Consider the following 18,645-nt stretch of genomic DNA (forward strand, 5'->3'; position numbering starts at 1 on the left):
ATAAAAGAGTATAATAAGAAAGCAAAAAAGTCACTTTTCATCTATTAAAAAAATGACACAAAAAAGTAAAAAGATAAATAAATGAACATAATTTTGTTGTTCACTATGTTTATTGTCTTATTTTATGTGTTTTGTTCGATTTTTATTTTCAATTATTTTACAGTTTTTTAAAAAGGGGGTGGGGTTAACCTTGTAATTCAATTTTTTGTCCTGGGGACAATTTTTTCCCAACTAATTTAATAAAAGAATATAAAAATAGAGAAAATTGAAACAAGACAAATAAAAAAGAGTTACTGTAACCCAATAAAAAAAGTAAATAAAAATCAACGATTTGGTTGTTCACTATGTTTATTGTCCTATTTTATGTGTTTTTTGTTTGATTTTTACTTTCACTTCTTTTAGTGGTTTTTAAAAATGGGCTGAGTAAATCTAGTAAATCAATTTTTTGTCCAGGGCACAATTTATTAACCAAGTTTAACTTAACAAAAGAGGACAATCAGAAAAAAACACGTCAAAAAGTCACTTTTTCATCTATTAAAAAAATCACAAAAAAATAAAAAAAAGTAAATGAACATAATTTTGTTGTTCACTATGTTTATTGTACTATTTTATGTGTTTTGTTTGATTTTTACTTTCAATTATTTTAGTATTTTTTAAAAAGAGGCCGGGGGTTAACCTTGTAATTCAATTTTTTGTCCTGGGCACAATTTATTTCCTAACATTAACTTAATAATAAAGCACAAAAAGAAAGAAAATTGCAACAAAACATCTAAAAAAAGAGTCACTCTAACCCAATAAAAAAGTAAATAACAATAAAAATCAACAATTTGGTTGTTCACTATGTTTATTGTCCTATTTTATGTGTTTTTTGTTTGTTTTTTACTTTCAATTTTTTTAGTGGTTTTTAAAAAGGGGCTGGTATTTATGTAGCGATTCAATGTTTTGTCCTGGGCTCAATTTATTTCCCAACTTTAACTTAATAAAAGAGCACAAAAAGAAAGAATACTGTACAACGAAATAATGTTCACTAGGTCTATTGTCTCTTTTTTATGAGTTTTGCTTAAATTTTGATTAAATGATCAAAAACGTTTTTAGCTGGTGAGCGTTGAATAATCTTAATTACTTGTCCAGGTGTGAAGAATATTGGAAAGATTATCTTGGTATCATGAAAAAGGCATCTGTTGATATTTTGTTGGCCGAAAATCGAGGCTTTTTATTGTCCTCTTTATGTGAATCTAAATTCACAAACTACCAGACAGACGGACAAATTGCCGGATATTAAAATGATGCAACTGTATTTGTATTCTCAAATATCGCTTCGGAAGGCCAGCAGAATTTTAGGATTTAGTAAAAACATTGGATTAGATAAACAAGCATTTTCACTTTTGGAAAATTTGTTGAAAAGACCAAAAGGGTTTTTTGTCGATGAGAGATCGATAGTCTTACTTATGTGTACAGGAGTGAAGTCATTACGTAAAGTGGTTCCTGAAGTACCTAATATTTTGTGAAAAAGGATCACCTTCATTATCGGAAGAAAATACTGCTGAAGAATGTAAGCGGAGAGATCTCATTTTTTTGAATTTTAAAATCTAAAAATATTCTTATGCTTATAAAGACAATTTTGAATTATCTATTTTTAAACATACAAGGGTAAAAAAATAATTGCTAATTTAATAATCTTAATAGTTATTGTTTTTAGCCTTTTGTAAATGAAGTTTGCACAAAAGTAATTTTAGTACATATCGTATTTTATTATAAGAAGGTATAATTTTTAAGAGAAAACGCCTCCTCGACCTCGACGTTCTAGATGTTACATTTGCAAGTCCGTATTTCCATAATGTTTTTCCCAGGGCGATCGGCTCCGTAAAAACCTTTGTGAAGAGGGCCGTAAATCCGTAAATCCTCTGCGAGAGATTCAAAACGATCCTTGATGTCACAAACAGTAAACACGGTATTCATGCGATTCATGTAGTGATTACTTCGAAAAACGCCGGAAATTTTGCTTGTCCGGCACAAGTCAATAAGTACATCTGAGATAACGTTTTAATCCACTTAACAGCCCTTTCACATAGGAAGTTTCACGAGCGAAATTTTGTCTGAGTGTATTGAGTGTTAGGGGGAAAGAAAAGCCGGCTGCTAAGAGGCCTAATTTAATTGAAAAAAGCAGATTTTCTCGTTTCCTTGTCAGTTCTAAGTCTAAGATTCAGATCATTTTGATTCAGTTCAATTACAATATGTCAAACTGAGATCAAACGTTTCCATTTACAATTGAATTTCGTCTACAGTCTGAAATACAACGATTTTCTTGATATATTTCAAAGCAACCTAGTAAAAAAGAACGACAAAAAACTTGAATTAGTCAGAATAGGAAAATAGTTTTCCCTTTAAATGGACTCGGTCTTGCCTTTCTTGGTAGGTAGAGACCATTTTGTGAACAAACAGGTGGTTTCCCCTATTTTTTTACATTTAATCTATACTTCTACTCTATGAATTTTGTATATTTCTTTGCCTGGAAAGCCAGTTAGTTTCGTTTAAGCATAAAATTCAAAGGGTTTAGTTACTTTAGTTGTTCTACCCCATTTAAGTCGTCTTTACTATCTTCAATCCCCAGAATTCTCCAAGCTACTACTATTCCTATAACCTCATTATACATGATGACCTCAAATTTCTCTTTGTTCAAGTCTTGATTCATTCCCAATTTCTGAAGTTCTACTCTAATCTTTCCTCTCAACCTAACCCTTCCATTCAACCTTCAACCATCATCCATCCTCTGAATTCTCCAAGCTCCTACTACTTCTATAACATCATTATACATGATGACCTCAAATTTCTCTTTGTTCAAGTCTTGATTCATTCCCATTTTCTGAAAAATTACTGTAAACTTTCCTCTCAATCTAACCCTTCCATTCAAGTCCTTTCAACCATCGTCCATTCTCTTAATTCTCCAAGCTCCTAGTACGTCTATAACCTCACTATACACAATGACCTAAACTTTCCCTTCGTTCAAGACTTGATTCTTTCCCAATTTCTGAAGTACTACTCTAACCTTTCCTCTCAACCTAACCCTTCCATTCAGCCCTTTCAACATCGTCCATCTTCTGAATTCTCCAACCTCCTACTACTTCTATAACCTCACTATACACTATGACCTCAATTTTCCCTTCGTTCAAGACTTGATTCATTCCCAATTTCTGAAGTTATACTCTAACCTTTCCTCTCAACCTAACCCTTCCATTCAGCCCTTTCAACCATCGTCCATCCTCTGAATTCTCCAAGCTCCTACTACGTCTATAACCTCACTGTGCACAATTACCTCAATTTTCCCTTCGTCCAAGACTTGATTCATTCCCAATTTCTGAAGTTATACTCTAACCTTTCCTCTCAACCTAACCCTTCCATTCAAGCCCTTTCTACCATCGTCCATCCTCAGAATTCTCCAAGCTCCTGCTACGTTTAACCTCACTATACGCCATGACGTTAACTTAACCTTCGTTTAAGACTACTACCTTTCATCTCCAGAATTCTCTACGTCGACTTAGCTGTCGATTCTTTATCCGTTGTTTAGATCCGCTTCTACTTGTTGGATTTTAATTTCGAGACGCACTTCTTTTTAAGAGAATCTGTGTATTTTGTTTAATCATCAGACTCAAAAATTTTACATTTTTTTAATTTCATTCTTTTGTTCAAAGGAAGGCTTTCTCATACTCTATTTGTCCTATATACTGTATAGATTGAGTCAGAACCAAAGATTAGAGTGAGTATCATTTGAGATGAAGTTAGAAGCTGGGATCTGAGACAATACCAGTTGAGGTAGGATCAGATGCTAAGAGCAATCAGTGCCAGTTGAGACGTAATCAGGTGCTGTGGCAGTGAATCAGTGGCAATCGGTATCAGTTGAGATGCAGTCTAATGGCAGACCAGGGTCAGTGGCACTTTAGATGGTATAAGATTCAGAAACCAGAATCTGTGTCAGTCGAGATGAAGTCAGATGCAAGGACCAGAGTCAGTGCCAATAGAAATGGGGTCAGATGTACAGACCAGAGTCAGTGCCAATTGAGATAGAGTCAGATGCTGAGGTCAGAGTCAGTGTCGATTAAGATAGAGTCAGATGATGAGGTCAGAGTCTGCCAGATGAGATAGAGTCAGGTGCTTGGATCCGAATCAGTGTCAGTTGAGATGGAATCAGGTGCTAAGACCAGAGTCAGTGCTAGTTGGGATAGAGTCAGATGGTGAGGTCAGAGTCTGCCAGATGAGATAGTCAGGTGCTTGGATCCGAGCCAGTGCCAGTTGAGATAGAATCAAATGCTTGGATCCAGGTCAGTTCCATTTAGATGGAGTCAGTTGTAGAGACCAGTCAGTGCTAGTTGGGATAGAATCAGATGCTAAGGTCAGAGTCTGCCAGATGAGATAGTGTCAGATGCTTGGATCAAAGTCAGTTCCATTTAGATGGAGTCAGATGTACAGACCAGAGTCAGTGCTAGTTGGGATAGAATCAGATGCTAAGGTCAGAGTCTGCCAGATGAGATAGTGTCAGGTGCTTGGATCCGAGTCAGTGCCAGTTGAGATGGAATCAGGTGCTAAGACCAGAGTCAGTTTCATTTAGATGGAGTCAGATGTAGAGACCAGAGTCAGTGCTAGTTGGGATAGAGTCAGATGCTAAGGTCAGAGTCTGCCAGATGAGATAGTGTCAGGTGCTTGGATCCGAGTCAGTTCCAGTTGAGATAGAATCAGATGCTTGGATCCGAGTCAGTGCCAGTTGAGACGGAGTCAGGTGCTAAGACCAGAGTAGTTCCATTTAGATGGAGTCAGATGTAGAGACCAGAGTTAGTGCCAGTTGAGATAGAATCTGAACCTGAAATCAGTTCCCGACTTTCAAAAATTGTTTGAAGCACTTCCAAAGTTTGGAATCCCATAGAACGTATATCATTCTGTACATAAATAGCTGTAGTATTTTGAAAAAAAAAAAAAATGTTATTTTAGGTACGAAAAACGGTCGCCCTTTAACAACAGAATGGATTCAGCGAGGCCGATATAATCCGCATTTCCTTACAGCAACATGACTCCGGGTCCGTGCAGTTCTATAGCTTCAATCAAATTGACCTTTAATATCTTGAAGCATGCTGAAAGGGCCAATAAGCGCTAATTAAACCCGGCTGAGTCAATAACCGACAGTATATCTGTCCAACGTCGATAACCCTACCTTGAATGCAAACCCGTCGGCGTTACACAAATTTCACCGATCCTGATTTAATTTGTGATAATTTAACCGTGGAACGTGCGCTTAGGACACGTTTAATTTTTTAAATTTAAATAATTTATGTAAATGAATTAAAAATGACATCTTAATTTCATTGGGTAGTGAAAGGTTAAACTTTCTGTCCAGTCATCAAATAAAATTTAAAAAGAAACATAATATTTTTAAGGTTCTCTAGTGGTTTCATGTCTAGTGTAGTTGGAATTATACATGTTTGTAAAGTTGAGCCCAATTTCTACAAACATCTGTGTTTCTTTTTTTAAATTTTTATTGTTCTTTATACTGCTTGAATATTCTACGAATATCTCGGCTCAATTTCAACAAACAAGTTTTCGCGTACAAGATTAAATTTACCAAGGGAACTAGTTAATAAAACAAACAAGAGTTTTTTCTTCTTCTTCGAGCAGGGGAATACTTTAGTAGGATTTAATTGTTGGTGATTAAAGCGTCTTTTCGGTCAAACTTTCTGTAAAACTTTCAGATTAACTTTAATTGCAGATGCAATTATTTTCTCCTATATTAGCGAAAAAATCCTAACTTCATTTTCAGCATCCAATATATAACACTTTAATTAACCCAAGAAATGTCTCAACTATAATAAACTCGAAAAGAAAAATTAATAAGTTGGCAGACACCCATTTTACCTGTTATAAAGTTGGCCGATATCTTCATATGGCCTGACATGTCGAACAGAAGAAGAAAACACCTGCCATAATTTCTTGTTTAAGATGAACTTTCTTCTTCTATCTGATCTCTGATTCCACTGCTATTGATCTACTTACTTTATATCTGTATGCTATTGTTGGCTAACTCACAATTTCAACTCGACGTTGTACGTTGTCGCACTGCACCCGAGGACTAGCCAGCTAACAAAAAACAGCGGCTCCGTCTATTGCTAAACAAGGACCGAGGATTCACAACTACTCAAGGTCACGAATACAGCCTCGTCAGCAAGGACCCAGGTTTCAAGTTTCATAACCGAGGCCAGAATACAAGACAGGCCTGAATAAAAAACTGGCAGTTAAGAGTCGGATTCAGAGCCAGAACTCGAGCTAGTGCGAGTTGAGATGGAGTCAGTTTGAGAGAGACCAGAGTCAGTGTCAGTTGAGACGTAATCAGGCGCTGAGACAGTGAATCAGTGGCAACTAGTACCAGTTGAGATGGGAGTCAGATGCTAAGACCAGAGTCAGTGTCAATTGAGATGGGATCAGATGCTAAGAACAATTTGTGCCAGTTGAGATGGAATCAGTTTGAGAGACCAGAGTCAGGGTCAGTTGAGATGAGAATAAGATGGTAAGACCAGAGTCAGTGTCAGTTGAGATGGGATCGGATGCTAAGAGCAATCAGTGCCAGATGAGATGGAGTCAGTTTGAGAGACCAGAGTCAGGATCAGTTGAGATGGAGTCAGTTTGAGAGACCAGAGTCAGTGCCAGTTGCGATGGAATCAGATGCTAAGAGCATTCAGTGCCAGTTGAGATGTAATCAGATGCTAAGAGCAATTAGTGCCAGTTGCGATGGAATCAGATGCTAAGAGCATTCAGTGCCAGTTGAGATGTAATCAGATGCTAAGAGCAATTAGTGCCAGTTCAGATGTAATCAGATGCTACGAGCAATCAGTGCCGATTGAGATGGGGTCNTTTAGATGGTGTCAGATTCACATACCAGAGTCAGTTCTAATTGAGATGGAATCAGAACCAGAGATCGTAGTCAGCACCAGTTGAGATGGAGTCAGATGCATGACCGGAGTATGGAGCCTGAGTTCGGAGTTTCTCGAAGAATCCGTCATCAAAAGTGGGCCTTCAGCGATCCACCGCCTTCAAGACATACAACACAGCCATTGCTGATACTGATTTCTGCAATGACTTCGATTTGACATTAGAAAAGAAGAACAAAAAGAAGAAAGTGTTAGAATAAGAAGAAACATTTACATCGAATGCGGTGATTTCGCCATTTTCCTTTTAATTTTAACATTAAAAAGTAACGACATTTACTACTTTGTTGTTTTCTTTGAACATGTCATATTTTTTTCTATTTTCTATCGTCATTGAAAAAGACAAAATCAAGTTACCATTGTTTTTGTCAAGAAGGTTTCGATAACCGACGAGTTTTGAATTTAAGTTGTCGCAATTTGCCAAATTTCACCAAGTACACCAAATCAGCCATGGTTTCGGTAGCAAGGAAGATCGGGGTCGAGGCTTACTTGGCGGCTAAGACGAGCTCAGGGTCGAAAATGGCCAAAGACTGGGTGGCTGTCCAGGAGTTTTACGAGAAAAAGTAAGCCTATTTTCAATCGTTTTCTTTTTCTCACGGCCGTTTTGTTACATTTTCACATTTTCTCACACCGTAGACTTTGGCACCATCTCACCCTGAAACTGTCCGCCTTGGTCAAACACGAAGAGATGCAGGCGGCCGGCCACGAAGAGATGGTGGGATTTTACCAAAACTTCCTCAAAGATTTTGAAACAAAGTAAGCTATTAAAGTCTTATGGTATTTTTAAACAATGCTCATTCCCCACAATTGACTCATAATTGAATTTTAATTATTTACTAGGTAGATTAAAATTTAATAACTAGTGATAAGGCTTGCCCTTTTCTTACTTCTTATATATATATAAATAGATTTCTATGATCTATCATTTTCTGCACTATTAAAAAACAAAACAAACAAAACAATTTACCTTAGAAATTTATTTAGTGTAGTAAAAATATAAATAAATGAAAATAAATAAACAAAATTCCTAAAATATTAGGCTAATGACAAACAAATGATTTTTTCTTTTCTCTTATCAGTTAAAATCCTCAACTAAATTATTTTTAGAATTAAAAAATTATTAGTATATTGAATAATAAAGGGATTAGTGTAATAATATAAAGCTGTACATATTTATATATGACAATAAAAGATATATCGGTAATTTGTGACGCCTGATGACCTTTTTGATGAAATTAATCAATTTTTCCTTCTAAAATTATTTGTACAACTTTTATCATATATAAGATAAAATTTCTTCTACTGCACGATCTAAAAACACATTTTTTCGAAGAAATAAGATAAAATTTCTTCCACTGAACGATCTAAAAAAACAATTTTTCGAAGTAATGACATTCTTGTCCTGCACGATCTAAAAAAACAATTTTTCGAAGTAATGACATTCTTGTCCTGCACGATCTAAAAAAACAATTTTTCGAAGTTATAAGATAAAATTTCTTCTGCTGTACTATCTACAAAAACAATTTTTCGAAGTAATAACATAAAATTTCTTCTACTGTACCATCTACATAGACAATTTTTCGAAGTAATAAGATAAAATTTCTTCTACTGCATGATCTACAAAACCAATTTTTTGAAGTAATTTATTTATCGAAGTTAAAAAAAAATCCTGAAATATTAGGCTCATGACAAATATATTTTTTTTGGAAAATCGATTTCAGAAATAGCTGAAATACGATAAAACTTTTAGTCCGAGTTTTTCAGAAAAAGTAAGGACTTTTTTTTTAAAGAAATACGTATCGAAATTAAAATCCATTAAGTTGAAGTTGATTTAAACAAAAGAAAAGTTGAAAAAACAGCTGTTCGTTCGAAAAACGGACGCTACAATGTTAACGAGGATAATTCGGAAGATGTAAGATAGAAGATGAATAAAAGCCATGGCATATAGAATGGGACCAATAATGTTTCCTTGAGGGACGACTGTTTGGTTTAATATCTGCGAACACATTGCCCTACTTTACTTTGAAGCAACAATCTGTCAGATTGGATTTTTGGATTAGGTAATGAGGTGTGGAAATGGTTTTATTTTGAAGAGAACTCTTGAGTTCCAAACCCTGTCCAAAGCTTTGGATATACCTAAGAACTTACCAGAGCAGTCATCTCCTCAATTTTTTGCAATAAAATAACGAAAGTAAAGATTTCAAATAAAAATTTTATTGAAACAATGACAAGATAACCGTGAAATAAATGTACATAAAATGATACACAGCAATGGATTAATAGTAATAATATAGAACAAAATTTGATCTATACGTTTTTCTAGTCAAAAAATCCCCCCTTGCTTTTCAAGACAGCTTGACTCATGGCATTCTTTCTATAAATTTTTCTTATTTTTGAAAACTCATGTTATTCCAACAACTTTGGAGGATCTCCCAAAGGTGTTTTTGTGAAGTTGGAGAATGAGTTCGGACATTCCTATCCAGTTCTTCCCAAAGCAATTCAATTGGATTGAAATCCGGAGATTGAGCTGGACATGTTCTCCAAAACGACTTCATTTTCTTTTTCTTGTAAACAGCTTCTAAAGTTTGGAAGAATGTTTAGGATCATTATCTTGTTGCATAATAAAACCAGAACCAATTAAAAGAAAACCAGAAGGGATTACGTGGTCTTTCAATATGTCTTTGTACCTTTCTTTGCTGAGTAGTCCTTGAATTTGTATGAGATCTCCTTGCCAGAGATTAAACTTTTCTGATGGCTTACGAGGAATCATAATCCTGCGACTTGGTCTACATATTTGAAACTTTGATTCGTCGGTCCAGAGTACTTTTTTCCAATCCTCCACTTAACCTACTAGGTCTTTTTTTCTTCCTGCACCTTCGCCCAAAAGGATCAGGATCTCTCTTTTCTCGGCCAATTGGCTCACTCGGAACTTTGTCACGTTTAAGCGTGACCAGGATGGACCTCTTGGCGGTATCCGGTCGGGACGTGGGTGCGGAATTACAATTAGTTCATAGCTATTATGCACTCCAACTAGTGAATCCTATCCTACTGAGCATGTTGAGAAAGATCATCGTGAAAAAGATTTAAAATTATATCGAAACGTCGGCCAGGATACGAAGTTGTTTTCTTTATGCCAACAACCATCGACCGATATTCCCATACAACTGTAATTCAGCGGTCATCAAAAGTTACAATTTTTTCGTATGTTAGGTTGAATCTCCATTGAGCTGTTGCTTCACAGTCGAGATGATATGGGTGGCTGTTTCCTACTCCTCATTACATAATCTGCAGATCGGACCTTCGTGGTATATGTCCATGTTGTGTAGATTTTTTCTCATATGCCAATGACCGGTTAGTAGTCCTATCAATCCTCTGAGTTTAGCCCTCTCCAGTTGTAGCAGTGATTTTGCCAGTCTTGGTGAGGGTTGTTTGTCATAAGTTTACTGTGTCAAGCACCGCTAGAGTTTATCCTCTTCTCCTTTTGTTTTATTTGGATCCATTCTGCGATGGAGGATTCTCTATTTGCTTTTGTTATCCCAAGTTAGATTCTGGGCCTATGCATGGTGTTGCAGTTCCTCCTCTGGCCAGTGGGATCAAGGTGATCCTGTGTACTGACGGTATCTAATATGGGATTTGGGTTCGTAAGTAATACTGCGGCCTGCATAGGTTGAAAGGGTGGTGTTAGAATAACGGTTCAGCGGTGTATGATATGGTATAGTAATAATGATACCAGGAAGCAGGGTTTGTACTCCCCAGGCATTCCAGCCTTCTGGCTTACTGTACCTTCCTAGTTCCTTAGTTCATTGCAATAGACTTCTCCTTAGAAGTATCAGGTCATTGACTGTTGCTGTTACATTTTCATTCCCTAAGTTTTTTTCGGTTGAATCTCCATTGAGCAACAGCTTCACAGTCGAAGATGATATGGGTTGCTGTTTCCTCCTCCTCATTACATAATCTGCAGATAGGATCTTCGTTGTATATGTCCAGTGACCGGTTAGTCCTACCACTCCTCTGAGTTTAGCCCTCTCCAGTTGCTGCAGTGATTTTGCCAGTCTTGGTGAGAGTTGTTTCATCATAAGTTTACTATGACAAGCACCGCTGGAGTTTATTAGTTTAATTAGAATGGATGGTTTGGATCCATTCTGCGATGGAGGATTCTCTATTTGCTTTTGTTATCCCAAGTTAGATTCTGGGCCTATGCATGGTGTTGCAGTTCCTCCTCTGGCCAATGGNCTTTAATAGCTGCTTGGCTGTCTGATCTTATGAGGATTTTTTTGTCAGTGTTACCTCTTTTAAGACTTTCCAGGGCACAAGCATTGATGGCATGTATTTCCGCTTGAAAGACTGAAGTGTACTTCCCTAATGAGTTTGATTGCTCATGTTTTGGGCTTGTACAGAAAACAGGTTAAAAGGGTGGTGTTGGAATAACGGGTCAGCAGTGTAAAATGAACAGGATGAGACTAAGAATGCTCCCTTGTGGGAAACCGTCATTGCCGCACCATATTCTGAAGCAGATAAGTAGAATTCAGGTTATGTTGGGTAGGAACGATTTTAGTTTAGGCCATGTCGAACTCTTGGGTCATTATCAAGCTGTATTTTTTCACTAGAGTTATAGCATCTAACAAAATCCAAAATGAATTTTTTTTGTAATAATACAAAGTCTGTTTTAATGTATAAAGGATCAACCCATTGGCGTTAGTAGAGATTATGGAGTCGGTCATACCGCATTACCCGACCCCAGAGAACGCATGCGACGTGCTCGAAGGACTCGAGAAAAGCGTTAAGAACTGCACAGAAGCCGTTGCATTGTTGAAAATCCTCCGGGGGAATATTTTTCTCATGAAGATCAAAAATCAACTGGCCGCTAAGGTATGAAAATGGAATATTTTTTTAACAGGATTGGACGTCCAATGTTAATTTTTTTCCTAGAAATTAATCGACGACATAGAAGAAGCACTCGACGAGGCAAATGAAATCACGTCCACTCACGGCCGATACTACCTGCTTGCCAGTGAATATTACCGTCAGCAGGGAAAACACGCAGAATATTACAGTTCAGCTCTCAAGTATGCACTTTATTAAAGTTAAATTCTGGGCTTTGTTAAGTTCAATTTTTTTTTAGATATTTAGGATGCGTCGATCTAAACGAAATACCACTTTCTGAAAAAATCCAGCACGGTTATTCTCTTTCACTAGCTGCTTTGCTAGGCAAAAGAATTTATAACATAGGAGAACTTGTAAATGAATTTAATTGCACTTAAAACTTTTTATGGAGAGATACAGTATAATAATATAATAAAATTTCAGTTAGTGCACCCAATTATCGATTATTTGAAGGAAACACAGCACGAATGGCTCATCGAAGTTTTACATGCGTTCAATTCAGGTGATATAGTCAAATTTGAGCAATTGAAGTCAAAGTGGAGCATCGTGCCGGATTTATTAGCCCACGAGGTTTCGTTAAGGCAGAAGATCGGTCTCCTCGGGTTGATGGAGGTGAGGCAATTGGATGAATCTTATTTCCAAGAGAAATAACTGGTTTCTTATATTTTAGATAGCTTTTAGACATGGATCGAATAAGAGGGATCTTTCCTTTCTTGAAATCGCCGAAGCGACTAAGCTTCCTTTGAATCAAGTTGAACTTTTGGTTATGAAAGCTTTGGCAGAAGAGCTCGTCAAAGGATCAATCGACCAAGTAGAGGGGACCGTGCACATAAACTGGGTTCAGCCGAGGGTTCTCAATAAACAACAGGTCTGTATAAAAATGATTTAAAATCAGCAATTTTTTAAAGAATAGAATAATATTTGAAGAATTTTTGTTTTTAAGATTATTTCATTGATCGACGTTTTAAACGAATGGCAGAATAAAGTGCGCACCATGGAAACACTCTTCGAGGAAAAAGGATTTGACATTCTCACTCTTTAAAATAAAATAAAAAAGAGTAAAACCACAATTTATTATAGTGAATTATTTGTTAATCATATTCAGAATTGATGAAAAAAAAATTATCACAAAATCAATTTGATACATTTGAAAATGTGGTTCAAAAAAAGCAGTTATCAAACTTTAAAATTAAAGTAATTACGAATTTACGTTTTTTATTGTATTTATTCAAAATGCACTTTTTGTACAATTTTTCGAAATAATAAGATAAAATTTCTTCTACTGTACGATCTATAAAAACAATTTTTCGAAGTAATGACATTCTTGTCCTGCACGATCTAAAAAAACAATTTTTCGAAGTTATAAGATAAAATTTCTTCTGCTGTACTATCTACAAAAACAATTTTTTTAAGTAATAAGATAAAATTTCTTCTACTGTACGATCTACAAAACCAATTTTTCGAAGTAATTTATTTATCGAAGTTAAAAAAAAAATCCTGAAATATTAGGCTCATGACAAATATATTTTTTTGAAAAATCGATTTGAGAAATAGCTGAAATACGTTAAAACTTTTAGTCCGAGTTTTTCAGAAAAAGTACACACTTTTTTTTTAAAGAAATACATATCGAAATTAAAATCCATTAAGTTGAAGTTGATTTAAACAAAAGAAAAGTTGAAAAACCAGCTGTTCGTTCGAAAAAAATTATCACAAAATCAATTTGATACGTTTGAAAATGTGGTTGAAAACAAGCAGTTATCAAACTTTAAAATTAAAGTAATTATGAATTTACGTTTTTTTATTGTATTTATTCAAAATGTATTTTTTTAAACGGCAACACTTGCTAATTTATTAGCGTGAATGGAAATGTTATTCCTAATTACCCCGGGGATTATCGAGTACTCTCGAGTTGTGATAAAGAAGTCAGGTGGTTGAATGAAATTTATTAGCGTGAATGGAGTGTCCTTAACCCCTTTACCCCGAGAAATATCGACTACTCTGGGGTAGTGTGAAAGAAGTCAGACACTGAAAGTAATTATTAGCGTGAATGGAGAAGCTTCACCTCAATTACACCAAGGATTATCGAGCACTCTGGAGTTGTGGTAAGGAAGTCAGGTGTTTGGATGAAATTTATTAGCGTGAAAAATAACAAAATAACAGGTTTTAATTCCATAATTTGGTTTATTGGACACAATAATTTTTTTTACCAATTAATACCGTCTATAATATTCTCTGTTAGCTAAAAGCTCTGTGCACCTGTTAGACAATTTCACTCCATTGATGTCGCAACGCTGCACTCAGTCAACGCAAGGCAACTGGCTGCGGGTGATGATCAAAAATCCTTTTCTGCAAAGCATCTCACATGTGTTCATGAGGGAAAGAGTAGATGGGAAATGCCCAGGTTTTCTAAACATTGATGAAAAACTATGCCTCTTTGAATTCAGGCATTGTCATCTAGAAATCGAAAATTCCTGCCAATGAGACCCCTGGCTTGAAGAAGTATTACTAGATAATTTTTTGGACATAATGGTGTGCGGTGAGGTTGCATTCAACAATACGGTGTCCAGTTCGGTCTCCAGTGAAAATCCCTGCGCAATTCATTACACCGCCTTCTCCAAACTGTACTGAAGAGAGCACGAACTGGTGCATTGCACAAATCCCCTATTCTCGACTCTTCTAGACTCTTTGACGCCTGCTATCACTGTACAGACAGAAACGCGACTCATCAGTAAACATAACTGTATTCCGATTGGTTTTCGCTTCTATGCGCTCGCTGCACCATATTCTTCCACCCGGGGAGTTGTAGGCCATTTAATGTGGCACTACAGATGGGTGGTACAGGGCGGACTTCGTGTCCTCGTTCACGTCCCTTTCTCACTCCAGGTTCCTTCTCTTTTCCTTGGTTACAAGGGGGGGGTATCCAGGCGCAACATAATGGTGTAGCGTTGAGGGCGTGGCAACCCCTCTGAAGCACAAGATGTACTCGTGTCGGCCTCTGGGTCGGCATGGGGCGACGGGTGCCTTATCAGAGGCACACATGGGTTAAGGTACCAGATCCTGTGGTATACGGGGGAGGGTGCATAACCATCTGTACAACGGGGTAGTAGAAATGTTCCAAAGTTCAGCCCCTGCTACATTGGGAATTGACTCGTAGTGGTTCATGTTGACGCCCATGGCGGGAACTTACAGAAGAGGCTGTCTTCTAACTGTGACCTTCGCACGAAACTTTCGTATGACCATCGTTATTCACCCGGCCTCACGGGATACGAAGGATCGGACAATCAAAGCGTATAGAGTTGAGGACGCTCAGACTACGCTGACGGACTCCCCCGAATGCGTGAGTAGTAGCGGATGGCAATGGTAGTGAATCGGTTGCGCCTATTCGGGTGCGCTGTGCACGCAGGTGTACGTAATGTGCTCGATTGGCGGTTTTGACCACAGGCAGTCTCATCTAGGGGGTGATTAGCAATTTCACTTTAAACAAAACCGTGGCCGGATCGTATGGCGTAGTTTCTACGCTAGGGGAGCCCCAATACTCTGGGATATAGAGTGGCCTTCTCTATCTAGGGAATGCGCGGGAAACCAGGCTGATGTATTTCGGCCTAGTTTGCGCGCGGCATACGGTTTGATGTTAATTGCGGACCCGACCCCTCGGGGCAAGCGGGGAGCGAGGTCTGTCTTGGCCCATCGGGGCCGGAACAGCCTCTGCACCAATGTTGCGCCTGTAACGCCCATCTGTCGTATGCGGAGGTGCGTCAGCTCTCACCTTGAGAATCATAACGTCCGGTAAGGCCTGAACGGTTAGGTGTTGACGTTAAAGATCCTCATTGTCCTTTTAAGGACGATCGAGTAGCATGCGGGAACCTAATGCACCATATTCTCCGCTATTGCTGCAGGTCGTCTGAAAGGGGCATACGATATGAGACCAACAGAAGGGCCTAGCAAAACACTTTGTACTTCATTTAGGATCTGGCGGGCACTATGGAAAGGTTACGCCTTGCAGCAATGACAATATTTCTGCCCTCCCTTAGCGCCGTAATGTGCTGAGATCCACTAAGTACCAGGGCTCCTATTGGCACTCCCTGGAGGCATCGCTCTGTGAAACGCCAACTGCCTCTGCGATGCCGGTGACCTCATTCTCACAATAATATTGCAAAATTTTTGTTCAAAATGATGTCTTTCCGTGGTTAAAGAGAATACAGCTGGATTAAAATTGAGAAAAGACGAGAAATGGTGTTTGTTTACAAAATGAGTAATCTTCATGTTTACTATTCTGACATAAATCCGTTATTAAAAATTAGGATTGACATTTGTTTGTTTTTGGTTTGTATTTTCTATTTTGTTTCATCCAACTGACAAGAACATATCGGACAATTTAGTTAAAATTAATAGAATTTTTTGATCAGTTTAGTTATCGAACAAAAAAAATGTAAGTATTTTTGGAAATAATTTTTGCTGGGGTTAAACAAATCGCTGCCAAATAAAATCAGTACAGAATTTTATACCACCGATTTTATTACAATTTTCTATTTATTTTCGTGAACACCTCTAAAAATTTCAGTAATTTTCCATTGATCGGATATGTCCGGCAGTCCTGGGACTTAAAACCGGCTTCGTCTGAGCGGTGGTGGCGCTGCCAGTGGCCAACGTACCCCTCGCTCTTTCTCATCACAGTTCGGGTTCAACTCTTGCATCGTTCAGACACCCTCGCCGGGGCCACCCCTTTCACAATACACGACACGACGTAAGTAAATTCCATTCGATTTTTATTTAATTATTTTTATTTTTACCGATAAGGAAAACTTGTTGGATCTGTGGATTTGGTAGAGTTTTTTAAATTTTATTTTTGTCTTAGACCTGCTGATTACTAAGATGGTTTGTTAGATTTTTATTTTTCTGCTTCTACTTATTCTCAGACGTGAGTTGAATAATTAAATAAGTTTTTTTATACTTACAATAAATAATAAATATAAAAAATAAGTACTAAAATAAGTAGTATTCAAGCCATAATGTGAACTTGTGAGCATGGAAAAAACAAAAATAGTTTTGATTATTTATTCGTTAAGTTTTCAAAATAGAAAAAAAAATCTGTTTTATAAGTTTTATACTTGTAAAAATCATAAATAATTTCAGAAACAGTTTTATCGCTCTTAGCATGGAAATAAGACAGAATGTTACTTGTTATAGTTGTGTGAAATCCCGTGCAACGCAATATTCTTTATAAAACCAAGGCTTATCTCCTTTTTGTCAGCACCCTTTGACTCTTTTTCGGCCGGTTTAAGGATAACCGCAGTGGGGGCGAAATTAATTTTACCCGTCCCGATCCTCATTTCTCAATGATTTCCTGAAAATGCACGGTTCAGGGGTCATCAAAGGGGCGTTATCATTATCTTTAGCGATGTGGCAATTTATCAAAATAAAATCCGAGTGGCGAATGTAAATAGAAAAAGGCAATCACAGGATTTTTTTTCCCCTGAAAGAAAATATACTTATATTATTTTCTTCCGACGTTCTTTCAAGCCCGGGGAATTCTTGACTAAACGTCCTGTTTTTAAAGCAAAGCCGGGGTCTTAAATTCAACGGGGGAAACATTCAAATGTGATCGTAAAAATGAAACACATTTCAACATAATGATCCCTGAAACGAATTTTTAAATAGAGGATTTACTATATGCATCGTAACGCTAATGTACTGGAAAATTTTATTTATTTCTCACGATCCTCTAAGAGCTTAGGAGTGGCAGGCGATTTAAAGAAGTCGGTCAGGGTTATTTTTAAATATAAACTTATCATATTCAAGGTTTAATATTTATTTTATAATTTTTTAAAACTTTGACGAGGTTAAAAAAATATTTGTGTATAAATTACTTTGTTATAATGTATATAGATTTATACTTTCTCAATGTTTTTTTTTTTTTTTTTTCAATAGAAACTCTAATAAATTAAGACAAAAAGCTAAAACTTTTATATTAAATGATAAACTATTGTCATATAAAAACACCTTAATATCTGTCCTATTTTAAAATTAAGAAAATAAGATGTTAGCATATTTATTTGGAAACTTGCCCTCGTTATCATTTTCAAACCATTGGCATATAAATTTAAAACTTGTCGTAAATATTTAATAGCCAATTATCTGTGGCTATTCGGTAAATTATAAAAATTGAACAAGTCTGTCGAGGAGGTCGTTTTATTAATTTTTGAATGTTGTCTTTAATTTAAATTCAATGTACAAAGAAAAGGTTATACAATTGTAGGATTATCTAATATTAATTTCTAATAAGATAATACTGAATAATGTAAGTTATACGGGACAATTCCTTTCTTACATGCCCTTTTTCTTATTTTTCTTTTGTATTTTCTTTTTCTTTATTATTTAATTGCAGTGTAGGGTGCTCTGAGTAACACTCAATAATGGGTTTAAGGGACGGTGAGGTCGCGAGGACGTTTAAGACCACGTCGCAACTTCTCAGCATGGAGTGCACGTGAGGCTTGGGCAGTAGAGTTAGGATTGATCGAAAGCTTGGTGTGGAAATTCGGAAGCGGGATCGGGTCAGTTCGTGGACACCTATGTCGTGTAAATAGTAGGGTTAATGAATTGGGAATGAACCCTGACATGGACATTGTGGATACTGAAGACGGTGACTTACTAAGGAACTTTGACATGATAGCTGTTTACAGTGGTTGAAAAGATGTAGGAAGGGACTTTTCCGAATCGTTGTGGATAGTGAGGTTAATGTCGTAGGAAGGAGCCTTACAGGATCAGTGTGGATAGTAGAGCTGATGACTAGGAAGGT

General features: G+C 36.8%; 2 protein-coding genes across 2 annotated transcripts in view; both read left to right on the top strand.

Moving 5' to 3' along the window:
• The first annotated feature begins 7,316 nt into the window (after positions 1 to 7,316).
• LOC106670799 (26S proteasome non-ATPase regulatory subunit 13-like) lies at positions 7,317 to 12,933 on the top strand. The gene is made up of 8 exons (XM_024227064.1): positions 7,317 to 7,528; positions 7,602 to 7,721; positions 11,645 to 11,834; positions 11,895 to 12,031; positions 12,088 to 12,202; positions 12,273 to 12,461; positions 12,520 to 12,717; positions 12,793 to 12,933. Exons 1-8 carry the CDS (start codon positions 7,416 to 7,418, stop codon positions 12,889 to 12,891), a joined length of 1,161 nt encoding a protein of 386 aa, XP_024082832.1. The 5' UTR covers positions 7,317 to 7,415; the 3' UTR covers positions 12,892 to 12,933.
• Positions 12,934 to 16,202: 3,269 nt separating this feature from the next.
• LOC112126949 (cubilin-like) overlaps positions 16,203 to 18,645 on the top strand; it is a 292,446-nt gene continuing 290,003 nt past the window's right edge. The window contains exons 1-2 of the mRNA XM_024227043.1: positions 16,203 to 16,278; positions 16,411 to 16,593. The gene's annotated coding sequence lies outside the window, so the exon portion shown is untranslated. The remainder of the gene's footprint in view (positions 16,279 to 16,410; positions 16,594 to 18,645) is intronic.

Source organism: Cimex lectularius, unplaced genomic scaffold (assembly GCF_000648675.2).
Source record: "Cimex lectularius strain Harlan isolate CLEC.00 unplaced genomic scaffold, Clec_2.1 scaffold67, whole genome shotgun sequence".
Taxonomy (NCBI): Eukaryota; Metazoa; Arthropoda; class Insecta; order Hemiptera; family Cimicidae; genus Cimex; species Cimex lectularius.